Source organism: Macaca mulatta, chromosome 19 (genome assembly GCF_049350105.2).
Source record: "Macaca mulatta isolate MMU2019108-1 chromosome 19, T2T-MMU8v2.0, whole genome shotgun sequence".
Lineage (NCBI taxonomy): Eukaryota > Metazoa > Chordata > Mammalia > Primates > Cercopithecidae > Macaca > Macaca mulatta.
In genome coordinates this window covers 20,357,240-20,385,212 of record NC_133424.1, presented here as the reverse complement: position 1 = coordinate 20,385,212, position 27,973 = coordinate 20,357,240, and the positions used below count along the sequence as shown (strand labels likewise).

The window sequence follows — 27,973 nt, the reverse complement described above, 5'->3', positions numbered from 1 at the left end:
ATGAGAATTTATATGGAACATAAACCTTACAAATACAAAGAATGTGACAAAGCTTTTTATTACACATAATTTATACTGGACAGAAACCCTACAAGTTTGAGTTTCACTCTTGTCACCCAGGCTGGAGTGCAATGACATGATCTCAGCTCATGGCAACTTCTGCCTCCTGGGTTCAAGCCATTCTCCTGCCTCAGCCTGCCGAGTAGCTGGGATTACAGGTGCCCAGCACCACGCCCAGCTCATGTTTGTATTTTTAGTAGAGATGGGGTTTTGCCGTGTTTGCCAGACTGGTCTCGAACTCCTGACCTCAGGTGGTCCACCCACCTCGGCCTCCTAAAGTGCTGGGATTACAGGCATGAGCCACCATGCCAGGCCACAAGTTCTCAATTCTTAAGAGACATGGCGATAATTCATGCTGAAGAGGAACTCTACAAACCTGAAAGATGCGACAGTGCTTTTACCAACACCTCCAACTTTTGTATACAGAAAAATAAATTAGTGTGAAACCTTAGAAATGTATGAAATGTGAGAATTAATGCTACCAAAACTCCTAGAAGTGTGAAGAATATGGCAAAACTTTTAATGAGTGTTTATACTTTATTTCACAGGAAAGCTTTTATCCTTGAGAAAAATTGTACAGATATAAAGAATATCGAAAAGCCATTAATGCCTACTTACATCTTATTCAAGAGAAGAAGGTTCACAGTTAATAAAGGCATTAAAAGTGCAATTACTGTCAAAAAATCTTTCAGGCCGGGTGCGGTGGCTCAAAGCACTTTGGGAGGCCGAGACGGGCGGATCACAAGGTCAGGAGATTGAGACCATCCTGGCTAACATGGTGAAACCCCGTCTCTACTAAAAAAATACAAAAAACTAGCTGGGTGAGGTGGCGGGCGCCTGTAGTCCCAGCTACTAGGGAGGCTGAGGCAGGAGAATGGCGTGAATCCGGGAGGTGGAGCTGGCAGTGAGCTGAGATCCGGCCACTGCACTCCAGCTTGGGTGACAGAGCGAGACTCCGTCTCAAAAAAAAAAAAAAAAATCTTTCAGAAAATATAAGCCTTTAAAGAAGAATATTCTGAAATCATCCATTACAAATATAAAGGGGGTTGTAGTACCTTTACTTGTATCACAGATCTTATTGCATACATTTGTACTAGAGGAAAACCCTGAAGCAGTTGCTCCAGTTTTGTTCAACATCATGGAATTTATATTGGAGAAGAGTCCTGCAAATATAATGAATTTGTAAAGACTTTTTTTCAAAATCTATAGCTTAGAAAACGCCACAGAGTTTATACTAAAATATTTTTGCAGATGCAGTAAATATGAAAAAATATTTAATTCAAAATTGATTCTATGTAAATATCAAATAATTTACACTAGAATAACTAAGGCACTGACACTTCAGACATTACACTAAATCAGTGTTGAATATAAAAACGAATCCACAACTAAAACTGTTTTTGTATATAACTCTAAAAGGAGATTTTCTGAAGCATTGTAATTACATTGAAAGTATACTTGTTTCCTCAAAAAAAAAAATTGAAAAGTGAATAATGATGTAATACAGCTTTCAAATTTCTTTATGCTGTTATTTTATTCCTATTGTATTCACATGTGAAAACGTGATTATTGCTGCATTAGAGATACTACAGATTCTTTTTTTATTGGGTATTATGACTTTTTCTATAGAAGAGTAAGGATATTAAAATGTAAGGTGCCTGATGAAAATGTCAGTGGAGAGGCTCTTTGTAGTTAACTTATATTAAGTAATGTATAAGGTGGGGGTTCCTATTTGTATAATCCTAGCCTATGACTTAATGTTGACGCTTTGCTTTGTCTTTTGGATGGCCTAACCTACATTAACATGTTGGCAGACCATTTTAAAACTTTTTTTCAAAAATTATAATGAATCACTTTATTAATAAAGATAAGGTGGGGGTTCAGAGCAATAGTTTTCTACATTATAGTGAGAAAAATTATAGTTAAAAGTATTAAATGAGAATATTATTTTATTGTACTTTTATGTAATAGAATGCAGTACATATAAAAATTGTTAAATTATGTGTGAACTTTATTTTTTTTTTTGCCTTGTTAAACTATAGACTATTGTGTGTTTAATGAAGCAATATTATGCCACTAACTTTAACCTATCCCACCTTAATCAAGGGTGTACTTAAAAGATGGTAACAATATACTATTTGGTGCATAGTGGAATAACATCTCTAGTCGTCACTTTGCCAGTGGCTTTCAACTGCAAATGAGTTGAAGAATATTGTTCCCATAGTTTAAATTTTTATTTTTTCTTATTGAAATTTATTATTAGTATTTGTGGGTATATAGTATGTGTATATATTTATGCCTTATATGGCATATTTTGATTCAGGCATACAATATGTAGTAATTACATTAGGGTAAATAAGGTATCCATCACCTCTAGCATTTATCCTTTGAATTACAGTGTAATTATACATTTTTAATTATTTTTAAATGTACAAATTGTTATTGACTACAGGTTTATTTTTATGGTCATAATAAAAATTATACAGAAAAATAAAATACGGCCAGGTGCAGTGGCTCACGCCTGTAATCCCAGCACTTTGGGAGGCCAAGGCAGGTGGATTGCCTGAGGTCAGGAGTTCAAGACCAGCCTGGCCAACATGGTGAAACCCCGTCTTGAGGCAGCGCTTTCATATTCCACTCTGCCAGTCCAGCTGAGGATCCGAGCCGCTTACAGGCTCCAAGGTGAGTTCTGTAAACAGTTGCAACTTGGCTCTGATCAGATAGTGAGGTTCGCATTTATTCAGTAAGACTAATTAACAAAAGTTGTGCGTAAACACCACTAGCGGGTAAAGATTAAAGGCCAGTTTCCCAGGCCTAAAGCAAACACCATTTGCAGGTACTAAGCTTCTGCCAAACCCCGAGTAGGAGGCAGTAAAGTACCCGTGGCAGCACAAAACTTAGTCTTAAGCCCACATAACTAACAGATTAGTAAAATAAAATTCCCACATTCCTTTGTACTTGCACCCTAATCTTTCTGGCTCCTGCACCCTGGCTGCCTTCAGCCAAGCAATCTGAAGCTATACAAACTCAGGCCTTTAAGACAGCTTTTGACTATTACTCTATTTTTAATATTTTTCCCACCAGCCTGATTGAACCCCAACACCCATCTCTGCTAAAAATACGAAAATTAGCCAGACATGGTGGCGCACACCTGGAGGCTGAGGCAGGAGAGAATCACTTGAACCCCAGAGGTGGAGGGTGCAGTGAGCTGATACCATGCTGCTGCACTCCAACCTGGGCAAGAGAGCGAGACTATTAAAAAAAAAAAAAAAACTATAAATAGAATCCATACATTTCTGAGTCCTGAAAACTTATTAGTAAATTTTTATTATATAGTTTTATTTGAACATCTGGTCTGTCTGCAAACATATAGACCTTTTTTTTTTTTTTTTTTTTTTTTTGAGATGGAGTCGCTCTGTCCCGAGGCTGGAGTGCAGTGGCGTGATCTCAGCTCCCGGGATCAAGTGATTCTCCGACCTCAGCCTCCTTAGTAGCTGGGACGCCACCATGCTCAGCTAATTTTTATATTTTTAGTAGAGACGGGCTTTCACCATGTTGGCAAGGATGGTCTCGATCTCTTGACCTCGTGATCCGCCCACCTCAGCTTCCCAAAGTGCCAGGATTACTTAAATAAAATTTTTAAAAATAGCATTTGAAAGCCGGGCATGGTGGCTCACGCCTGTAATCCCAGCACTTTGGGAGGCCGAGGCGGGCGGATCACAAGGTCAGGAGATCGAGACCACGGTGAAACCCCGTCTCTACTAAAAATACAAAAAATGAGCCGGGTGCGGTGGCGGGCGCCTGTAGTCCCAGCTACTCGGGAGGCTGAGGCAGGAGAATGGCGTGAACCCAGGAGGCGGAGCTTGCAGTGAGCCGAGATCGCGCCACTGCACTCCAGCCTGGGCGACAGAGCCAGACTCTCAAAAAATAAAAATAATAAATAAATAAATAAATAGCATTTGATTACAACTATAGGTGAGACTATTAGTGTGAGGTCATATTTTTACTTATATTGACAAAACTATTCTATATATTGGATATTGACTTATATTGACAAAATAACCATAACAATATTCTGACTTAGAATAATATTCCTTTTCTGCTGTATATTTGCAAGCTTTTGGTCAAATATTATGGGAGCTCAATAGAAATCAACAAGATGAATCTTTACCACAAGAATTACTGATGCATATACTTATTTTTCTTAAAATCCATTAGCTTTTTATGACAGATGGGTACTTTATTTTCAGTGTGTTGTTTATTACTGAGACGTGGCTGTCCTGCCAGAAAACTGCTATTCTCAGCTGTATCCACATTGACTAATATTGAGTGGAAGTGAAGGGGATAAAAGCAAATGTGTTTTCTCTGTATCTTTTTTCATCCATTGGCTGAAAAACAGGATGATGCAGAATATGGAAGAAAATATAATCCCTGAAAGATCTTGAAGAAGCTCTCTTAATCAGACAAAAAACCCCATAGGGAATTCTTTTTTTTTTTTCATTATTGCACACTGCTTCTATGAGTTTAAATTTTTTTTACATTTTACATAGAAAGAAACGTAGGCTTTTGGCCAGGCATGGTAGCTTAAGCCTGTAATTCAGCACTTTGAGAGGCCGAGGCAGGTGGATCACCTGAGGTCAGGAGTTGGAGATCAGCCTTACCAACATGGAGAAACCCCATGTCTACTAAAAATACAAAATTACCTGGGCGTGGTGGTGCGTGCCTGTAATCCCAGCTACTCGGGAGGCTGAGGCAGGAGAATTGCTTGAACCCGGGAGGCTGAGACATGAGAATCACTTGAACCTGCGAGGTGGAGGTTGCTGTGAGCCGAGACCATGCCACTGCACTCCAGCTTGGGCAACAGAACGAGACTCCATGTCAAACAAAAAAAACACAAATGAAAGGGAAGGAAGTGAATTACTGACAATAGCTAAGGTATGGAATCAACCTGAGTGTCCATCAATAGGTGAATGGAGAAAGAAAACGTGGTATGTGTATACAATAAAATGCTATTCAGCCCTTAAAAATAATAAAGTCTTGTTATTTGCAACAATGTGAATCTGAAAGGTATTATGCTAAGTAAAATAACCCAGCACAGGAAAAATAATAATAATAATAATACTTTTTTTTTTTTTTTTTTGAGATGGAATTTCACTCCTGTCACCCAGGCTGGAGTGCAGTGGCATCATCTCAGCTCACTGCAACCTCCACCTCCCGGGTTTAAGCAATTCTCCTGCCTCAGCCTCCCTAGACCTGGGATTACAGGCACACACCACCATGCCCAGCTAATTTTAATGTTTTTAGTAGAGATGGCGTTTCACCATGTTGGCCAGGGTGGTCTCGAACTCCTGACCTCAAGTGATCCACCCACCTCAGCGCCTCAAAGTGGTAGGATTACAGGCGTGAGCCACCACACCCAGCCAGAAGCCTAGGTTTCTTATTAGAAGATAGACTGTGATACTGAAAGCAAATACAATGGGTAGACATTTTAAATTCCCCAGCCTACACTGAGGATGTAGATATAAACTTACTCTCATTCTGAGATGGTATGGGCAGATAGATAAACACGCACATAGGCCGGGCACAGTGGCTCATGCCTGTAATCCCAGCACTTTGGGAGGCCAAGGCGGGTGGATCACGAGGTTAGGAGATAGAGATCATCCTGGCTAACACAGTGAAACCCCGTCGCTACTAAAAATACTAAAAAATTAGCCGAGCGTTGTGGCGGGAGCCTGTAGTCCCAGCTACTCAGGGGGCTGAGGCAGGAAAATGGTGTGAACCCGGGAGGTGGAGCTTGTAGTGAGCCAAGATCTCGCCACTGCACTCCAGCCTGGGCGACAGAGCGAGACTCCGTCTCAAAATAAAATAATAAAAACACATACATAATTATATGAGTTTGCCTATGTAGTTATTTATGTATACAAAAGATATTAATCAACAAACATTTTAAATTTCCCAGCCTACACTGAGGATGTAGATATAAACTTACTCTCACCTATATGGATTCATACCATCTCAGAATGGAATACAGCCATACAATGTTATGTTTAAACATCAACAAAGCTTCACTTATAGCAGCACTCAACTAGACAAAGTGCCACAGCACACAGTTCCTTAAACCCATACTCTTCTCACAACACAAATGCTTTTGGTCCAAAATAAAAACTACCAATCACTATCCTAAACATGGCATTCCCTGCTGGTCCTTAAAAACTTCACAGAGGCTGAAGAAGGTAGCTCATGTCTGAGTAAGTCTGCATTTAGAAAACGTGCACATGCATTAATGTGACGTTTATGGAGCATGTACTATGTGGTCAGAAGCACGCTACAGAGCACTGTGCTGGAAAGATGACATAATGTGAATTTATCCTCATAACACCCTGGGAGGTGGGTACTAACTGTCTCATAATTCCCTGGATTTACAGGAAAAGCCTAGCATTTACATTTCTTCTTGTTCTCACTGATTTTTTTTTTTTTTTTAATGCACGGAACAGGCCAGGCATGGTGGCTCATGCCTGTAATTCCAGCACTTTGGGAGGCCAAGGCAGATGGATCACCTGAGGTCAGGAGTTCAGGCAAATCAGGGGACCTGTAAAAGGCAACTGAGCAGGGATCCATGGGAAAGACATCCTCAGAGGCACAAGATTCTCCCATTACCTTTCAGTTTTGCTGATGCTTCAGTTAAAGTCTCCTGGGAAATGTCTGCAGTAGGTTCTTCCTCTGTAGTTCTTCTTACCTTGCCTGCAAAACAAACTATCTTTAGTGTCTGCATGTTTTTCCACTTCCTGTCCCCACCTGAGGAATGGAAAGCAAGGGCACAGTCCTTGCTCATGTTTTGGAGTGAAAGGAACATTGAAGGTCATGTGAGCTTTGCTGAGGCTTCTCCTGGCCTCATGTCAGATACAGCTCCTAACTCCAAGCAGCCCACCATAGCGTCCTTTTTTTTTGTGACGGGGTTTCGCACTTGTTGCCCAGGCAGGAGTGCAATGGCACAATCTCAGCTCACTGCAACCTCCACCTCCCAGGTTCAAGTGATTGTTCTGCCTCAGTCTCTTGAGTAACAGAGATTACAGTCATGCGCCACTAAGGGAGGAGACCACCCCTCATATTGTCTTATGCCCAATTTCTGCCTCCGAAGAAAGAAGTAAAAACTAAAAGGCAGAAATGAAATCCACAGGCAGACAGCCCGGCACAACACCCTGGGCCTGGTAGTTAAAGATCAACCCATGACCTAATCAGTTATGTTATCTATAGATTACAGACATTGTATAGAAAAGCACTGTGAAAATCTCTGTCCTGTTCTGTTCTGTACTAATTACTGGTGCATGCAGCCCTGTCACATACCCCCTGCTTGCTCAATCGATCATGACCCTCTCACGCAGACTCCCTTAGAGGTGTAAGCTCTTAAGAGGGACAGGAATTGCTCACTTGGGGAGCTCGGTTTTTGAGACGTGAGTCTTACCAATGCTTCTGGCCGAATAAAGCCTTTCCTTCTTTAACTCGGTGTCTGAGGGTTTTGTCTGTGGCTTGTCCTACTACATTTCTTGGTTCCCTGACCGGGAAGCGAGGTGATTAATGGGCAGTTGAGGCAGCCCCTTAGGCGGCTTCGGCCTGCCCTGTGGAGCATTCCTGCGGGGGACTCTGGCCAGCTTGAGTGACGCAGATCCTGACAGCACTCTAAGGTAGGCAATTTCCCCAATGGAACACCTTGCCAGAGCAGGATGGCAGGCCCTTGCAGAGGATCAACACAGTGGCTGAACACCAGGAGGGAACTGGCACTTGAAATCTGGACATCTGAAACTTGGGAAGACTAGTCTTTGGAACTTGCCCACTCCATTTGAGTGGAAGTGTGGCCTGATCACCCACGGCGTGCCTGTACTGGCACTTTGGTTTTTGTTTTTGACTTGACTTGGATTGCTTGATACTTTGGTTTTGGTTTTGACCTTGCTTGGATTTCTGGATACTCTGATTTTGGTATTGATTCTGGTTTGGTGTAAACTGTAAAAGTGTGTGTGTGCCCTTTTTACCCATTCTTTGTTTTGTGGTGTGCGGGTGGTGTGAGCATGGTGTTATGTCTCGAAGAAGCATGGGTCAGGCACAAAGTAAGCCCACCCCAGTATGAACTATGTTGAAAATTTTCAAGAAAGAATTTAAGGGAGATTACGGTGTTATTATGACACCAGGAAAACTTAGAACTTTTGTGTGAAATAGACTGGCCAGCATTAGAGGTGGGTTGGCCATCAGAAGGAAGCCTGGACAGATCCCTTGTTTCAAAGGTATGGCACAAGGTAACCTGTAAGCCAGGGCACCCAGATCAGTTCCTGTACATAGACACTTGGTTACAGCAGGTTTTAGACCCTCACCCCATAGTGGTGGAGAGAACAGCAGCATAAGCGGCTGGCACAGGCAAGGAAAGACCAGCAGAGAGAGAAAGAGGAAGAGACAGAGAAACAAAGAGACAGAGAGACAAAGAGGGAGTCAAAGAAAGAGAGAAAGAGACAGAAGTAAAGGAAAGTCAAAGAGAAAAAGAGACAGAAAATCAAAGAGAGAAAGAAAGAACTATACAAGTAGTTAAGAAACAAAACAAAAAGGCTGGGCATGGTGGCTCATGCCTGTAATCCCAGCACTTTGGGAGACTGAGGCAGGCAGATCACAAGGTCAGGAGTTCGAGACCAGCCTGATCAACATGGTGAACCCATCTCTACTAAAAATACAAAAATTAGCCAGGCGTGGTGGCACACGCCTGTAATCTCAGCTACTCGGGAGGCGGAGGCAGGAGAATTGCATGAACCCGGGAGGTGGAGGTTGCAGTGAGCCAAGATCACGCCACTGCATTCCAGCCTGGGAGACAGAGCAAGACTCCGTCTCAAAAAAAAAAAAAGAAAGAAAGAAAAAAAAAAACAGTGTACCCTATTCCTTTAAAAGCCAGGGTAAATTTAAAACTTATAATTGATAATTGAAGGTATTCTCCATAACCCTATAACACTCCAATACCACTTTGTTGTCAGTGTAAACAAGGGCGTATTCCAAAAGCACTGAGGCCACTAAAAACCCGTAGCCTTCCTATCAAAAATCCTTAACCCAGTAACCCCCAGATAGCCCAGATGCATTCAATCTGTAGCAGCAACTGCTTTCCTAACAGAAGAAAGTAAAAAAATAACTTTTAGAGAAAACATCATTGTGAGCACACCTCACCAGTTCAGAAGTATCCTAAGGGAAAAAAAAAAAAAAGCGTGATTTAACATTAACCACTGAAAATTCCCTTAACCCAGTTTTCCTAACAGGGCATCTAAATCTTAATTACCATACAAAGGTCCAACCAGACCTAGGAGGAACTCCCTTCAGGACAGGAGGATGGATGGTTCCTCCCAGGTAATTGAAGGAAAAAAAAAAAGCCATCTATACGATTCTAAATTAATTTGGACAAAACAAGGTCTTATTAATAGCAAAGGATAATTAAAATCCCAAACTTACAAGGTTTTCAACAAAAGTAAAGTTTGCTAAAAGTTAACAGTGTAACATGTATTACAGTAACTTCTAATCTTGTGGCCTTAGACAGTCTAGCACACAGACATAAAGGAAGTTCGCTTTGGAAAAGAATGGTTGGCTGGGCGCGGTGGCTCAAGCCTGTAATCCCAGCACTTTGGGAGGCCGAGACGGGCGGATCACAAGGTCAGAAGATCGAGACCATCTTCTGGCTAACACGGTGAAACCCCGTCTCTACTAAAAAATACAAAAACCTAGCCAGGCGAGGTGGCGGTTGCCTGTAGTCCCAGCTACTCGGGAGGCTGAGGCAGGAGAATGGCGTGAACCCGGGAGGCGGAGCTTGCAGTGAGCTGAGATCTGGCCACTGCACTCTAGTCTGGGCCACAAAGCGAGACTCTGCCTCAACAACAACAACAAAAAAAGAATGGTTATCTTCGGAAAAAAGGGAAAAAAGGGGGGGCAGAATTTATGTAAAAAGAGTGTTATATGGTAAATTCTTGTCCTGAAATAAATTAACTGGTTGTTTAAAGAAAGAAATGTTTGTAATAAGTCAGAAAGTTGAGGCATGTCAAAGAATTGTCTGCGAAAGTTGTGAAAGAGCAAAATGTTATAAAAAAAGAATTTATTCAAGAAATATTGTATAATTTAAAAGTAATTGGCTGGGCGCGGTGGCTCATGCCTGTAATCCCAGCACTTTGGGAGGCTGAGGCAGGCGGATCACGAGGTCAGGAGATTGAGACCATCCTGGCTAACACAGTGAAACCCGCCTCTACTAAAAAAAAAAATACAAAAAATTAGCCGAGTGTGGTGCGGGCACCTGTAGTCCCAGCTATTCAGGAGGCTGAGGAAGGAGAATGGCGTGAACCCAGGAGGCAGAGCTTGCAGTGAGCTGAGATCGTGCCACTGCACTCCAGCCTGGGCGACAGAGCGGGACTCCGTCTCAAAAAATAAATAAATAAATAAGTAGGCCTCCTGAATGTAAAACTATTAAAAAAAAACAGTTTATGTGAAAGTTGTATAAGGAAAGTAAAATATACCTTTGGTAAAAGGATTATAACGAGGCATAAGAATGTAAATTTTTACCTACATTAAAAGGTTAAAAAATTATTGTTTTGAAGGTTTAAGCAAGTTTAAAAATGTTAATTGTAAAGAAAATTCTGTGTATAAACATATTAAAGTCAAAGGGGTCATCCAGTTTTTCTGTGAACTGGACATTAAAGTAAAAACACAACAGGTTTTTCTTAAAGCACTAATCTACCCTTTAACAAAAATTATAAAAGATTAAAAAGAGTCTGTAAAAATCTTACCTTATGGTCCAACATTAAAAATTGGATAAATATGTCTACAAGGTTTTATTAAAATTAAGTTTAACATTAATAACACACTAATATAAAGGTGAAATTTAGCTTATCTGGTATGAAAATCATACAAGAAGCATTATTAAATATAAAATGGTGTTTGGCTTTCTTTGGTTTAAAAACTAATAAAAATAGGTGCTAAAAGAAATTTCTCAGTAGAAAGGCACCAAGGACTATAAAGTCCACTGCTGATGTCCCCACATTAAAACAAGAGGTCATTTCCTTAGAAATTGTATACTTTATCTTCCACTTTCCTTTCCCTCAAAACTAAAAGTCTTTTAGCACATGTACCACCCCTAGAATTTCCAGTAAACCAGCACCAGCCTAAAGATCACATTTTCATCAAAAGATGAAAAGAAAGGAAACTCGAGCTAGCCTAGGAAGGACCCTACTTTGTGTTGCTAACCACCAAGACTGCTGAAAAAGGATGGACTCGTCACAACCAAGTCAAGAAAGCACCACCCCCTCCAGAGTCATGGGCAATAGTCCCAGGGGAAAACCCTACCAAACTAAAGCTAAGAAAACTTTTAACTCTTTCATTTATTTTAACTCTTTCATCCATTCATCTCTTTTAACTCTTTCATCCATTCTATTACTCTTTCTTCTTTCCTCACTCTATTGCTGACCATCTAGTTATTAACATAACCAAGTCAATTTTGTCTCAAACTATTGCATTTAATGCTTCCCTTGTTATACCCTATGGGGACTTGCCAAGTCAAAGACAGTTCTCTACTTCAGAAAAGTACCTCTGTCCCTTCTGACTCTCCTCAGACTGGGCATCAGTAAATTAGGACCATTTAACCTGGGGAAATTTTGATAAAGACTCCAGTGTCAACCAGGAGTCTTGCTCCCCAATGTAGAGCTTTTATGCTATAGTTGGTCCAACATTCTGTGGACCACTAAAGAGAAAGGATGGACTGCCCCAACCAGTTGTTGTAATTTCCTAAAATCATATATTAATTTTATTAGAGGATCACAGAAGTTAAAGACTTAAAACAAACTTTGGCAATTAAAACAGGATACCAAGACGCAAATGCCTGGTTGGAATGGATCGAGTATTGCATCTGCATGTTAAACAAAAGCAATTGTTTTGCTTGTGCATATGGCAGGCCAGAGGCCCAGACTGTCCCCTTTCCACTAAGGTGGTCCTCCAGTTGACCAGGCATGTGCTGCATGGTAGCTCTTTTTCAGGATTCTACAGCCTGGAGTAATAAGTTGTGCCAAGCCCTCTCTGCTATATCTCGAAGTCTGGCACCCTATGGGTCAGCCCCCGAGGGCCATCCAGCCTCCATCTCCCAACACTAAGTTCACTTCGTGTTTTTCACAACAGGGAGGATACTTAGCGTTCCTTGGAGACCTGAAAGGATGCAGTGAGCTTCAGAATTTTCAAGAGCTTATCAATCAGTCAGCCCTTGTTCACCCCCATGCAGATGTGTGGTGGTATTGCAGTAGACCTTTACTGGGCACTCTGCCGAATAACTGGAGTGGCACTTGTACTTTAGTCCAATTGGCTATCCCTTTCACCCTGGCATTTCATCAACCAGAGGGAGGAAAAATAAGATATCATAAAGCAAGAGAAGCCCCTTATGGGTCTTTCGACTCTCACGTTTATTTAGATGCAATTGGAGTCCCACAGGGAATACCAGATCAATTTAAAGCTTGAAATCAAATAACTGCAGGATTTGAGTCAATATTTTGGTGGGTGACAGTTAATAAAAATATAAATTGGATAAACTACATCTATTACAACCAACAGCAATAAGCTTTTCATGAGTTAAAAGAAAAACTCATGTCAGCCCCAGCCCTGGGGCCACCTGACCTGACAAAACCCTTCACACTCTATGTGCCAGAAACAGAAAAAATGGCAGTTGCAGTTTTAACCCAGATTGTGGGGCCCTGGCCAAGGCCAGTGGCCTATCTCTCAAAACAACTAGATGGGGTTTCCAAAGCCTGGCCCCCATGTCTACGGGCCCTGGCAGCAACGGCCCTGTTAGCACAAGAAGCAGATAAACTAACCCTTGGGCAAAACCTGAATATAAAGACCCCCCATGCTGTGGTGACTTTGATGAATACCACAGGACATCATTGGCTAACAAATGCTAGATTAACCAAGTGCCAAAGCTTGCTATGTGAAAATCCCTGCATAACCATTGAAGTTTGCAACACCCTAAACCCCGCCACCTTGCTCCTGTATCAGAGAGCCCAGTTAAACATAACTGTGTAGAGGTATTGGAGTCAGTTTATTCTAGTGGGCCCAACCTCTAAGACCATCCTTGAACATCAGTAGACTGTGAGCTGTAGTGGGCAGGAGCAGCTTCGCCAACCCCTGCAAAGTGACTCTGAAGAAGACGACAAGCCCTGATCTAGTCACACCCAGAAGCTGACTGGTCCATGCATGGCCAAAGCATGAGAAAACTCATTGTGGGACTCATTTTCCTTAAAATTTGGACTTGTACAGTAAGGACTTCAACTGACCTTCCTCAGACTGAGGGCTGTTCCCAGTGTATATATCAAGTCACTGAGATAGGACAAAAAGTTGCTACAGTCCTATTATTTTATGGTTATTATAAGTGTACCGGGACTCTAAAAAGAACTTGTTTGTGTAATGCTATACTATACAAGGTATATAGCCCAGGGAATGACCAACCTGATGTGTGTTATGACCCATCTGAGCCTCCCACGACCACAATTTTTAAAATAAGATTAAGGACTGAGGACTGGTGGGGACTCATGAATGATATGAGTAAAGTCTTAGCCAAAACAAAAAAAAAGGGGGGGTCCCCAAACAAGTCACCTTGAAGTTTGATGCCTGTGCTGTCATTAATAGTAATAAGTTAGGAATAAGATGTGGTTCTCTTAATTAAGAAAGAGGCTATGTGGCAGAAAATAAGTACATTTGTCATGAATTAAGACTGTGTGAAAATGAATGTGGATACTGGTCATGTATCATTTAGGCTACTTGGGTAAAAAATAAAAAGGATCCTGTCCACCTTCGGAAAGGGAAAAGTAGCCCTTTCTGTACCAGTGGTCAGTGGAACCCCTTAGAACTAGTAATAACCAACCTCCTTGATCCTCACTGGAAAAAAGGGGAGCGTGTAATCCTAGGAATTGATGGGGCTGGACTAGATCCTTGAGTAAATATCGTGGTTTGAAAAGAAGTTTATAAACACTCACCTGAGGCGGTATTTCAAACCTTCTATGATGAACTGAATGTGCCAGTACCAGAAATTCCAGGAAAAACAAGAAATTTGTTTTTCCAATTAGCTGAGCATGTAGCCCAGTCTCTCAGTGTCATGTTCATGTTATGTATGTGGAGGAACTGTAATGGGAGATCAATGGCCATGGGAAGCCTGAGAATTAGTACCTGCAGACCCAGTTCCTGATGAATTCCTGGCTCAAAAGAATCACCCTGATAACTTCTGGGTCCTAAAAGCCTCAATCATTAGACAATACCATATAGCAAGAGTGGGGAAGGACTTCACCCTTCCTGTGAGAAGACTCAGCTGCCTTGGGCAAAAACTGTATAATAGTACTACAAAAACAGTCACCTAGAGGAGTTAAAACCACACTAAGAAAAATCCATTTAGTAAATTCACAAAGTTGCAAACTGAGGACCCACCCAGAGTTCCACCGGGACTGGACAGCCCCCACTGGATTATACTGGATATGTGGGCATAGAGCTTACACCAAATTACCCACCAGTGGGCAGGCAGTTGTGTTACTGGCACTATTAAACCATCTTTCTTCCTACTGCCATAAAGACAGGCAAACTCCTGGGCTTCCCTGTCTATGCTTCCCGTGAAAAGAGAAGCACAGCTATAGGAAATTAGAAAGATGATAAATGTCCCCCTGAGAGAATCATACAATATCATGGGCCTGTACTTGGGCGCAAGATGGCTCACAGGGATACCGTATCCCCATTTACATGCTCAACCAAATCATACAGTTACAAGCTGTCTTAGAAATAATCACTAATAAGACCAGCAGAGCCTTGACTATTCTGGCCCAGCAAGAAACTCAGATGAGAAATGCTATCTATCAAAACAGATTGGCTCTCGACTACTTGCTAGCAGCTGAAAGAGGGGTATGTAGGAAATATAACCTTACTAATTGCTGTCTACACATAGTTGATCAAGGGCAAGTAGTTGAAGACATAGAGTTATGACAAAACTGGCACATGTGCCCATGCAAGTGTGGCATGGATTTGATCCTGGGGCCATGTTTAAAAAATGGTTCCCAGAGCTAAGAGGATTTAAAACTCTTATAATAAGAGTCATAATAGTAATAGGAACCTGCTTACTGCTCCCTTGTTTGCTACCTGTACTTCTTCAAATGATAAAAAGCTTCATTGCTACCTTAGTTCACCAAAATGCTTTAGCAGAAGTATACTATATAAATCACTATTGATCTGTTTTGCAAGAAGACATGGGTAGTGAAAATGAAAGTGAGAACTCCCACTAATGAGTGAAGTTCTCAAAAGCAGGGAATAAGGGAGGAGATCACCCCTTATATTGTCTTATGCCCAATTTCAGCCTCCAAAGAAAGAAGAAGTAAAAACTAAAAGGCAGAAATGAAATCCACAGGCAGACAGCCCGGCGCCACACCCTGGGCCTGGTAGTTAAAGATCGACTCCTGACCTAATTGGTTTATGTTATCTATAGATTACAGACATTGTATAGAAAAGCACTGTGAAAATCCCTGTCCTGTTCTGTTCCGTACTAATTACCAGGGCTTGCAGCCCTCAGTCACGTACCCCCTGCTTGCTCAATAAATCACGACCCTCTCACGCAGACCCCCTTAGAATTGTAAGCCCTTAAGGGGGACATGAATTGCTCACTCCGGGAGCTCGGTTTTTGAGATGTGAGTCTTGCCAATGCTCCTGGCCCAATAAAGCCTTTCCTTCTTTAAATCGGTGTCTGAGGGGTTTTGTCTGTGGCTCGTCCTGCTATACCACCACACCCGGCTAATTTTTGTGTTTTTTGGTAGAGGCAGGGTTTATCCACGTTGGTCAGGCTGGTCTCTAACTCCCAACCTCAGATGATCTACCCACCTCAGCCTCCCAAAGTGCTGGGATTACAGGCGTAAGCCACCGTGCCCAGCCATAGTTTCTTAATGTACAATCAAGATCCACTTTAATATGGCTCTATTGCTATTGGGCCTGCCATATGCAATTTCTTTTTTTTTTTTTTTTTTTTTTTTTTTTTGAGACGGAGTCTCATGCTGTTGCCCAGGCTGGAGTGCAGTGGCGCGATCTCGGCTCACTGCAAGCTCCGCCTCCCGGGTTCCCGCCATTCTCCTGCCTCAGCCTCCTGAGTAGCTGGGACTACAGGCGCCCGCCACCGCGCCCGGCTAATTTTTTGTATTTTTAGTAGAGACGGGGTTTCACTGTGGTCTCGATCTCCTGACCTTGTGATCCGCCCGCCTCGGCCTCCCAAAGTGCTGGGATTACAGGCTTGAGCCACCGCGCCCGGCTCATATGCAATTTCAAGATATTCTCCTACACCTGCCCACAATGACCCTCCAGGATTAAAATGAGCTCCTGAGTGAGAAACTCTGGAGTATACTGAGCTTTTTGTGTATTTTTGTTGAGTTTCTCTATCCATGCTTGGAGAGGGCTGTGGACATGGGGAGTTCCAATGTCCAAGGATTCCGATGTTCAAGGGTGGTTTTCACCCTCCAGATGTCTCAACTTTGCCTTTGGTCTTCCTGTCAGTCCTGTTAAGGGGTTATGAAATCTGGAGTTGCTGGAGCATCCTCAGTTCCAGGTTCTACTTTTCCTTCTTATGGGTTCGAAGGTCTGTGAAATAGGCCCCACCCCAGCATGTCACCGTGTCTGGTTCTGGCCATCTGTCCTACAACTTGATAGTTCCTGCACGTTCTCCATGAATTGAGGAGGAGGGAGGTGTATGAGTCAGCATGAATCACAGGCAGTTTTCAAAAGTTAATGTTGGAAGAGTATTTTGGATTTGGGTATTGGTTTTTGTTTTTGGTTTTTTTGAGTTGGAGTTTCGTTCTTGTTGCCCAGGCTGGAGTGCAATGGCACGGTCTCGGCTCACTACAACCTCTGCCTCAGGGGTTCACGTGATTCTCCTGCCTCAGCCTCCTGAGTAGCTGGGATTACAGGTGCCCGCCACCATGTTCAGCTAATTTTTTTGTATTTTTAGTAGAGATGGGGGTTTCACCATGTTGGCCAGGCTAGTCTCGAACTCCTGACCTCAGGTGACCTACCTGCCGTGGCCTCCCAAGGTGCCAGGATTACAGACATGAGCCACCATGCCCAGCTAAACTTAACTTGAATTATTTCTCGTAGCTGCCTATTTTAAAGAAAAATAGAAAGGAAGCTAAACCAATCAGAAGTAGCCAACAACCTTATATAACTAGGGACTTTTCAACAAGATAAACAAAAAACCAAGAAGAAACAAGTTTGTAACTACCATTAATCAAATAATTTGTTTCTACATTTTTCCAATAAATAGTTGCCTCTTACACTGTTAATAAAACCTAAACCTCTTTTAGACTGGTGTCCTATAATTAATCAATTGTTCTCACTCAAATAAACTCTTTACAATTTATTGTGTCTCAGATTACTTTTTAGTAGAATAAAATAAACCATCTAGGAATCCATATTACAAAAAGGTTTACAGAATATGAGAAAAGACACACGATGTTCATGAAATATATGAATGTAGACATAAGCAAATAGAAAAATTACATGTTCTTAGACAGAAAATATACTATCAATATAAATTGTCCTTAAGGTAGTTCATACATTAAATTTTGTTCTAATATAGATACCATTAAATATTGGAGGTAGGCATTTTACTATAAAGTAGTATATAAGCCAGGTGTGGTGACTCACACCTGTAATCCTAGCACTTTGGGAGGCCGAGGTGGGTGAATCACCTGAGGTCAGGAGTTTGAGCCCCAGCTGGCCAACATGGTGAAACCCATCTCTATGAAAATACAAAAATTAGCCAGACAAGACGGCAGGTGCCTGTAATCCCAGCTACTTGGGAGGCTGAGGCAGGAGAACTGCTTGAATCTGGGAGGTAGAGGTTTCAGTGAGCCAAGATGGTGCCACTGCACTCCAGCCTGGTGACAGAGCAAGACTCTGTCTCAAAAATAAATACATACATACATACACATATACATACATACATACATAAAACAGCATATAGATGAAAAGATAAGAAGAGCCAAGAAAACTCTGGGGAAACAAAAAATAACACAGATAATATTGGCCAGCCCTGTGAAAAATCTTGATTAAAAAAGCTAACAGATCGGCTGGGCGTGGTGGCTCACGCCTGTAATCCCAGCACTTTGGGAGGCTGAGGTGAGTGGATCACGAGGTCAGGAGATCGAGACCATCCTGGCTAATATGGTGAAACCCCGTCTCTACTAAAAATACAAAAAAAATTAGCAGGGCGTGGTGGCAGGCACCTGTAGTCCCAGCTACTTGGGAGGCTGAGGCAGGAGAATGACGTGAACCTAGGAGGCGGAGCTTGCAGTGAGCTGAGATTGTGCCACTGCACTCCTGCCTGGGTGACAGAGCAAGACTCTGTCTAAAAATAAATAAATAAATAAAATAAAATAAATAAAAGCTAATAGATCATTGGAACTAAAAATTCAGAAATAGACTAAAGTACCTAAGAAAGTGTCTTAGTCCATCCAGGCTGCTGTAACAAAATACCTTAGGCTGGGTAATGTAAAAACAACAGAAATTTATTGCTCACAATTCTGGAGGCTGGAAAGTGCTAGATCAAGGCACCAACAAATTTGGTGTTTGGTGACAGCCCTGATCCTCATAGATGATACCTTCTTGGTGTGTCCTCACATGGTGAAAGATAAGGACACTCCCTTCAACCTCATTCAAAGGGGCACTTAGTCCATTCAGGAAGATGGCACTCTCTTGGCTTAGTCACTTCCCCAAAGGTCGCATGCCTAATACTATCCACATATGAATTTGGAGGGGGACACAAATATTTAGACCACAGCAAAAATTTAATAAGCAGGAAAAGCTATGTGGAGGATGGCATCATTAATACTTTTACATGTGAAAAATTGATGTTCCTATCACAAAGGAAAGAAATGATTTACTCTTCATGTTCTTCAGAATATAGAACAAAATAAAGGTCCAATGAAAAATAAATCTATACAAAAAAACGAATCAGTGTTGATAAGATGAATTCTACAAATTGTATCAGGATTTCTGAGGTTTTTGGGAATGGGCAAGGCCCCAGAATTTCCTCCTGTGACATTCTCCCTGAAGATGCTCATGCTCTTATTCAACTTGAAAGTGGATAAAGGCCAGGCGTGGTGGCTCACGCCTATAATCTCAACACTTTGGGAGGCCGAGGTGGGCGGATCACGAGGTCAGGAGTTCAAGACCAACCTGGACAACATTGTGAAACCCCGTCTCCACAAAAAACACAAAAATTAGCTAGGCATAGTGATACGCATCTGTAATCCCAGCTACTCGGGAGGCTGAGGCAGGAGAATTGCTTCAATCTGGGAAAGGGAGGTTGTAGTGAGCCAAGATCGCACCACCGGACTCCAGCCTGGGAGACAAACTAAGACTTCGTCTCAAAAAAAAAAAAAGAAAGTGGATAAAGATGTTTTTTCCTGGCTGGGCGCGGTGGCTCAAGCCTGTAATCCCAGCACTTTGGGAGGCCGAGACGGGCGGATCACAAGGTCAGGAGATCAAGACCAACCTGGCTAACACGGTGAAACCCCGTCTCTACTAAAAAAATACAAAAAACTAGCCGGGCGAGGTGGCGGGCGCCTGTAGTCCCAGCTACTCGGGAGGCTGAGGCAGGAGAATGGTGTAGACCCGGGAGGCGGAGCTTGCAGTGAGCTGAGATCCGGCCACTGCACTCCAGCCTGGGCGACAGAGCAAGACTCCATCTCAAAAAAAAAAAAAAAAGTTTTTACCTGTTCTAATATTTAAGAAATTCAAAATAAACAGGCCTATGTATGCATGATTCTCAAACAATCAGTCAGCGGTGCTCTGCTAAGGAAGAGCAAAGAGTCTCACATCCACAGAAGTACAATGTTCTGTCAGATAAAGATGTCTCCCTGTGCCAGAGCCACATATTTTACACATGATCAGAGGCTTTCACAGGCAAGCATTGCTCTGCAGCCCTACCACAGACTTAACCCTGAGAATCTGACTTAGAAGGTCACTGATGAACACACGCCCTAGTGTTCTGATCTACATGAATCCTCTCTTAATGGTACCTTCCAGGGATCTGGGATCTTTCCTGAATTCATCTGCCACACACAGATAGACTCAAAAATTTAGACAGAAGCTTTGATCCTCACTGGCACATCTGCCCTGTCCTATCAGCTTCTCTAGAAGTACGCTGCTCTAATTGCTCCTGAGTGACCCCACCTAAGGGTATCTCTCTTTGCCAATATAATTGATTTCATAAACTGGGAAAAGAAATAGTCAAGAGTCTAGCTATGCTGGGGCTGTCTAAGATTCCCTTACCTATGTCTCTAATTTACCCAAATATTGACCAAAAAGATTAATGGTGGTAGGAAAACGGAAGGAGGAGCCCCAGTTCACAGAAGAAGGAGAAAATGTAATCAATGCTGCATAGCACCCAGCTTAAGCTTACCCACGGGGGACTGAGCCTCTTCAGAAAAAAGCCATGGTTCTCCATTGTATTAGTCTGTTCTCATGCTGCTAATAAAGACATATCCAAGACAGGGTAATTTATAAAGGAAAGAGGTTTAATTGACTCACAATTCCACATGTGACCTATAGGTCAGGGCAGCGGGGTTCACAATCATGGAGGAAGGCGAGGAGGAGCAAAGTCACGTCTTACATGGTGGCAGGCAAGAGAGCATGTGCAGGGAAACTGCCCTTTATAAAACCATCAGATCTCCTGAGACATAATCACTATCACGAGAACAGCATGGGAAAGACTCACCCCTATGATTCAATTACCTCCCACTAGGTCCCTCCAACAACACATGGGAATTATGGGAGCTACAATTCAAGATGAGATTTGGGTGGGGACACAGCCAAACCATATCATTCATCATCTGAAGGAACCCTGGTCTCAGACAGCTGGGCACCGAGAGTGCATGCTGCCCCCTAGAATTCCACACCTACATCACAGAGAGAACAGTCTCAAAGGATTCTTAAGGTTAATATGGGGAGCCAAAAGGAGAAGATGAATTCACAGCCTCTGCGTTACCTTCTGGTCTAACCCTACTCTTGTCCTGGCCCAACAGGATTCCCATACTCTTTTCTGGGTTGCACCAGAGGTAATTCAGAAAGACAAAAAGTTATTAATGCCCCTCCATTCCCCACAGCTTCTGAGGTCTAAGTTGTTCATTCCCTGGGTTTTAGGTTGTTGTTCTCCCTCTACCTCCACAGAATCAGTGTGTCCCATTCCAGTACCTATGATTTCACCTGTATTCTTGTCACCTCCTACTTTCTCCCAGACATTTTATCTAACAGAGCCAGGCGAAACAGAGACAAGGATATTTACATAAAACTTAACCAGAACTAAGTTGGAGTTCCATAACCCCCATTGGGCTGGGATGGCACTCAGGCTGGCCTAAGATTGTGGTTATGGAACAGAAAGACACATTTTGCCCAGGAATGATCAGTGTGGAATCCCAAATTTGGGAAATAGATCCTTAGAGCGCCCAATCGTTTCATCCTTCTCTTGGAGGTAATCAAGAAGAGATAATCCCTTTTTGGAGAAAACCATGTCTAATCAACAGATGACCTAACCAACATGTGTGGAAAAGGAGGTAAAATCAGACAGTTGACCCATTTTAGTAGATTTGGTAATAAACGCCACAAAGTCAGAGTTCAAGCGGTCTCAAAACCCTAAAAGGTGACACAGATTAGTTTCAAGGGACACAAGGTGTCACAGGGTGTACCAACCTCCCAGAGGGTGAGAACCATGGCAACTTTGGGCAGGCTGGGAAACGATCCCGGACTCTTGCAGTTCTGTGAGAAATCAAACTTACCGCAACTTTGGAAGTCAAGAAGCCAGCACGTTGGGGGATACGGGATCACAATTACTTGGTGAGACAAGCTGCCCTGGTAGCTTGCCCTCTCCCATCAGGTAGGTGAGGTTAAAGAACAGGCAGGCTCCCCCTCCGCATGGCAGAACTGCTGTGAAGGCATGGAGGAGCGAGGCTGAGGTTGGGGGCCTTCGCCTACCATTCCGTGAGCTGAAATTTTTTGTTACCAGCCAGTGATCACAGGGCTGCAGGACTACAATCCCAGCGTGCACAGGGATCAGGGACTGTGCGCATCACTGGAGGAAGGGGCGGAGCTGCGCGCGCTTCGCTGAGCTTGCTGGGAGATGTAATCTGATAGCCAACTCCCAGCCCTTCGGCCACAAGGCTGCAGGACTACAATCCCAGCTGTACCAGGCTCAGGGGCGGTTCGCAGCCTTAGAGGAAGGGGCCGGGCGGTGAGCGCCGCGCCTTGTATGCTGGGAATTATAGTCTCTTCATTGCTCTAGGCCCATGGGTAGGTAGCTTCAGAACTACAATCCCAGTATGCATCGGGGCGGTGCGTAGCCCTGGAGGGAGGGGCATAGCGGTGTGGATTTACCGGTGTGGAAAGCACTGCTGGCCGCCGATTTCACGCCGCCCCCTTGCCAGGGAGAGTGAATACAGCTAGGGACGTGAAAGGCAGGTCTGGGCTGGGCATTGAGGAGGGTATTAAGCTAGGAAATATACCTTACCTTTGTCTAAATCGGGCGGATCGTCCTCCCGTCATTGGCCCTGTGCAGCTTGGATTCCTCTCACCCGCACCCAGGGGTCTTCCCAGAGCATGGCGTCGTCTCCAGCCCAGGGAGCTGCCTTCTTTCCCAAACTGCTTTGGAAACTGTCCTGATGTCTAAGACAATGTACGTTGTGCCGCAGCCCTGTACCTTCTCTAGCTAGAGTGCGAGCTCAGCTGCTTTTGAGAAAAATCTACCACCTGGCCCACCTGTGCACAACTTCAGAGCTTTGTCGGGGGTGACAAGGGCCGTGGCTTCGGGGAAATATCCCGCACACTGGCGCCTTTTTCGCGAATGTGAAAGTTGAGACATCAAGAAGCTTAATTATTGGGTTGCTCAGGATCTGCCAAGAGCAAAGGAGAAAACCCCATTTCCCAGGCATGTGTCTTGTGAGCCATTTTTTGTCAACCCTCTCAAGTGGACAAGCTCCAAAACACAACATGAAACTGATGATGATTTAGGCAATTTACGTTTGAAATCATTGGCCTCATCTCAAATCAGTGTCTCAGAGACACAGGTCGGACCTGATCCCTCAGGAACAGATAGCGTTTCAGCTTTGTGGGATTGACTTTTGAGATGTGGAGCACTGGGGGGTCATTTGAAAGCCATCAGGTTTCACATCTCTGCTTTGGATGGAAAGCCCATCACCCACAGCTGTCAGGGATGTTCCTTAACTCACTGGGGCTCATCTGTTGAATTTTTCTATCTAGATAATGGAAACATCTAGGAGCACTTCTGCTTCCATGTAACCTCTTAATAATTGATGTCCCTAAAATTCTATGTTCTCAGGGACAGTTCCTTTGGTTCCCAGATGGTACCAGCTTTCATGTTGTTATATCTAATATGTAAAAACCTGGATGTTAATCTCCAAGACATTGTTCGCGTCACACATTCCAGTATGTTTCATTTGTGATGTCTTTTTTTTTTTTTTTTTTTTTTTTTGAGACGGAGTCTCGCTCTGTCGCCCAGGCTGGAGTGCAGTGGCCAGATCTCAGCTCACTGCAAGCTCCGCCTCCCGGGTTCCCGCCATTCTCCTGCCTCAGCCTCCCGAGTAGCTGGGACCACAGGCGCCGCCACCTCGCCCGGCTAATTTTTTGTGTTTTTAGTAGAAACGGGGTTTCGCCGTGTTAGCCAGGATGGTCTCGATCTCCTGACCTTGTGATCCGCCCGTCTCGGCCTCCCAAAGTGCTGGGATTACAGGATTGAGCCACCGCGCCGGGCCCATTTGTGATGTCTGAATGTAGGTTTTCAAAGAACTGAAAACCTGGCCATAAAAATTGGACCCTATTACTGTACTTAGTGAATAATTTACCCCTTAGGGTTAATTACACCTGAGTTCATCAGCACCTGTGTAAAGAAAGAAAAAAAATTATGGCATCTGCCAGGCATGGTGGCTCACGCCTGTAATCCCAGCACTTTGGGAGACCGAGACGGGTGGATCACCTGAAGTCAGGAGTTTGAGACTAGGAGTTTGAGACCAGGCCAACATGGCGAAACACCATCTCTACTAAAATACAAAAATTAGCCAGGCGTGGTGGCAGGCACTGTAATCCCACCTATTCTGGAGGCTGAGGCAGGAGAATCGCTTGAACCCAGGGGATGGAGGTTGCAGTCAGTCTAGATCAAGCCACTTCATTCCAGCGTGGGCAAAAGAGCGAAACTCCATCTCAAAAACCAACAAAACAAAACCATGTGGCACCTATGCACCTGGCAAGATGAGGAAGTATAGGGAGACCACAGCACATTTCTAGGGCTCTTCTTTTGTTTTAAATAGCGCCTGTGGGGAAAGTCCATGTGATCCAGTGCACACATCCCTTCCCTATCCCTCTGTTTTCATCCTACTCCTTTCTGTGCCCTCTTTAGGTGAGGGTGTCTGATCACCCTCGCCCACAAGTGTTGCTTGGGGATGTTGTAATGTAACCATATCCATCCTCTCAAAACGAGGATTAATAGAGAAGAGAGTCTTGGGACTTGTGTTCAGATGCACTGCTGTTTGGCGTGTGGCTGCTCTCATCAGTCCACAGCAGCTGTCTGAAAAGATTGGTCCTGATGTAGCCATAGCTGGTGTTCACAGGGCTGGGTGCTTCTTGTGGTTTGGTGTCTTTTGCTTAGATTTTGTGGCTCTGACCCTCTTCTGCTTATCCATTCCTGGTAGTATCTGCGGGGTTGCCTGGTTTGTTCCAGTTGTTTCCTGAAAGCTTGTTGTGTAACTATTTCCCAAGGTCTTTGGGATTCTACGCTCACTAGACCAGTCACTGTCCACTGGCCCTGTCCTTATCTTGCTGGAGCCCCCATGTTCATCCTCTCCAGTGGAGCAAAGAATTCTAGTTACTTAGAAATCTTCTAATTCTGATGCTGCTGGGCCATTTATGAAGCTGGGAATCTTGTCTTTGGGTTCATGGGTGTTATTCTTTTTGCATATTTCGATATCTGATGCTATTTTACTGATAATGTGAACCTCCAGCAACAGGCACATTTAAATACTAGTGAATTTTTTTTTTTTTTTTTGAGACAGTTGCGCCCTGTTGCCCAGACTGGAGTACAGTGGCGCAACCTTGGCTCACTGCAACCTCTGCTTCCTGGATTCAAGCGATTCTCCTCCCTCAGCCTCCCAAGTAGCTAGGATTACAAGCACCCACCACCACACCCGACAAATTTTTATATTTTTAATAAAGACAGGGTTTTGCCATGTTGAGCAGACTGGTCTAGAACTCCTGACCTCAAATGATTCATCTGCTTTGGCTTCTCAAAGTGTTGGGATTACAGGCATTGAGCCACCGCACCTGAACTTGTATTGCCTTTCTCTGATTCTGTTTGAGGTTAGTACTAGGTTCCTAAAATATATTGGGAAATGTTCCTTCCTCTTCTACTTTCTGAACAATATTGAGTAGAAATGGTGTTAATTCTTTTTTAAACACTGGACTCAGAAAACCATTCAGGCTTGAATTTATTTATTTTTTTTAGTTTTAAAATTATGATTTCAGGCTGGGTGCAGTGGCTCATGCCTGTAATCCCAGCACTTTGGGAGGCTGAGGTGGGTGGATCACCTGAGGTCAGGAGTTCGAGACTAGCCTGACCAACATGATGAAACCCAGTCTCTACTAAACAAATACAAAAATTAGCTGGCGTGGTGGCGTGGTGGCACATGACTGTAATCCCAGGTACTCGGAAGGCTTGAACCCAGGAAGTGGAGGTTGCGGTGAGCCGAAGTCGCGCCACTGTACTCCAGCCTGGGTTACAGAGTGAGACTCCATTTAAAAAAAAAAAAAAAAAAGGCCGGGCGCGGTGACTCAAGCCTGTAATCCCAGCACTTTGGGAGGCCGAGACGGGCGGATCACGAGGTCAGGAGATCGAGACCATCCTGGCTAACACGGTGAAACCCCGTCTCTACTAAAAAATACAAAAAAAAAAAACTAGCCGGGCAAGGTGGCGGGTGCCTGTAGTCCCAGCTACTCGGGAGGCTGAGGCAGGAGAATGGCATGAACCCGAGAGGAGGAGCTTGCAGTGAGCTGAGATCTGGCCACTGCACTCCAGCCTGGGTGACAGAGTAAGACTCCGTCTCAAAAAAAAAAAAAAAAAAAAAAAAAAAAAAAAAAATTGAGAAGCCATAAATCCTTGGTTTTGTTTTTTGTTTCATACTTCAGGTTTGACTTTGTTTGTTTGACTTGAACTTTTACAGATCAAGTAAGAACTTAGTAGTCTTCCTATCTATTCTAATTCTTTTTTTTTTTTTTTTTTGGCAGGGGGCGGGGGACGGAGTTTCGCTCTTGTTGCCCAAGCTGGAGTGCAATGGTGTGATCTCGGCTCAGCGCAATCTTAGCTCACTGCAACCTCCGCCTCCCGGGTTCAAGCAATTCTCCTGCTTAACAGCTGGGATTACAGGCATGTGCCGCTACGCCCAGGTAATTTTGTATTTTTAGTAGAGATGGGGTTTCTCCATGTTGGTCATACTGGTCTCAAACTCCCGACCTCAGGTGATCCACCCACCTCGGCCTCCCAAAGTGCTGGGATTACAGGCATGAGTCACTGTGCCATCTATTCTAATTCTAGGAAGCCCATGAGTCAAACTGTTCTTATTGCTTGCTTTGACTTTGCAGTCTATTAAATAACCATTCCCACCATTTTTTTCACAGCTGCATTTGAGTGCTGCCACTTAAATCCTGCAGTCCCAAGACCCAGTTATAACCAATGCATTTAGATTTTTCATTTTGGTGGCAACAATCTTCATTGTAAGTTCTGTCTTACAGAGAAGTGTGTTGATCAAGCTCTTCAGAGATACTGGGACTCCTCTCACAAATATATGTCTCACAGTTATAATGAATGGTATCTCCTGGATCCTCCTCAGTTGAGTATGTTTTAAATGAAAAAGACACTTTAGGCCGGGCGCGGTGGCTCAAGCCTGTAATCCCAGCACTTTGGGAGGCCGAGACAGGCGGATCACGAGGTCAGGAGATCGAGACCATCCTGGCTAACATGGTGAAACCCCGTCTCTACTAAAAAATACAAAAAAAAAAAAAAACTAGCCGGGCGAGGTGGCGGGCGCCTGTAGTCCCAGCTACTCGGGAGGCTGAGGCAGGAGAATGGCGTAAACCCGGGAGGCGGAGCTTGCAGTGAGCTGAGATCCGGCCACTGCACTCCAGCCTGGGAGACAGAGCGAAACTCTGCCTCAAAAAAAAAAAAAAAAGACACTTTATCATTCAAATCTTTCAAAGCTTTTGAATCACTTTATAGCAAACCAATGAAGATCCAGCATTTCTTTCTTTCTTTCTTTTCTTTTTTCTTTTCTTTTCTTTTTTTTTGAGATGGAGTTTTGCTCTTGTTGCCCAGGCTGGAGTGCAATGGTGCAATCTCAGCTCACTGCAACCTCCGCCTCCCGGGTTCAAGAGATTCTCCTGCCTCAGCCTCCTGTGTAGCTGAGAATTACAGGCATGCACCACTATGCCCAGCTAATTTTCTATTTTTAGTAGAGAAAGAGTTTCTCCATGTTGGCCAGGCTGGTCTAGAACTCCCAACCTCAGGTGATCCTCCTACCTCGGCCTCCCAAAGTGCTGGGATTACAGGCGTGAGCCAGCACGCCTGGCCCTCATTTTAACTTTTTAATATCCAATGTTTTCCGAATGAATACACCCACTTTAAAAGCAGGCATCCTGCAAGCCTGGGAATTTAACTTTTGTTGTAATTCATCCAGTTACATCCAGTTATAGTTTGTTGTAATTCATCCAGATGCTGTGATTATTTTCAGCATTTGAGCCCTGAAACTGTAGGAGATAAGGGTCTTCTTCAGGGCTCCATATAAATTTTTAGGATATT

The 27,973-nt window shown here is 43.5% G+C and overlaps 1 protein-coding gene and 3 long non-coding RNA genes across 4 annotated transcripts in view; 2 read left to right on the top strand and 2 right to left on the bottom strand.

Annotated features, from left to right (window-relative positions):
• LOC100427976 (uncharacterized) overlaps positions 1-212 on the top strand; it is a 29,796-nt gene extending 29,584 nt beyond the window's left edge. The window contains 1 exon segment of the mRNA XM_077978558.1: positions 2-212. Within this exon segment, the coding sequence (XP_077834684.1) occupies positions 2-69 (68 nt within the window). The 3' untranslated portion in view covers positions 70-212.
• Positions 1-22,148, bottom strand: part of LOC114674191 (uncharacterized) — a 31,562-nt gene extending 9,414 nt beyond the window's left edge. Inside the window, exons 1-2 of the long non-coding RNA XR_013409301.1 lie at positions 21,897-22,148; positions 6,718-6,801 (exon numbers count right to left, since the gene is read on the bottom strand). This is a non-coding gene — a long non-coding RNA (uncharacterized LOC114674191). The remainder of the gene's footprint in view (positions 1-6,717; positions 6,802-21,896) is intronic.
• Positions 3,435-8,588, top strand: LOC144336880 (uncharacterized). Its single transcript, XR_013409300.1, has 3 exons — positions 3,435-3,708; positions 4,623-5,152; positions 5,890-8,588. It is a non-coding gene; the product is annotated as an uncharacterized LOC144336880 (long non-coding RNA).
• Positions 22,149-22,515: 367 nt separating the features above from the next.
• On the bottom strand, positions 22,516-27,173 carry LOC144336885 (uncharacterized). Its single transcript, XR_013409306.1, has 4 exons — positions 27,105-27,173; positions 26,101-26,613; positions 24,233-24,440; positions 22,516-23,341 (listed from the first exon to the last, which is right to left on the bottom strand). It is a non-coding gene; the product is annotated as an uncharacterized LOC144336885 (long non-coding RNA).
• Between the last annotated feature and the right edge of the window lie 800 nt (positions 27,174-27,973).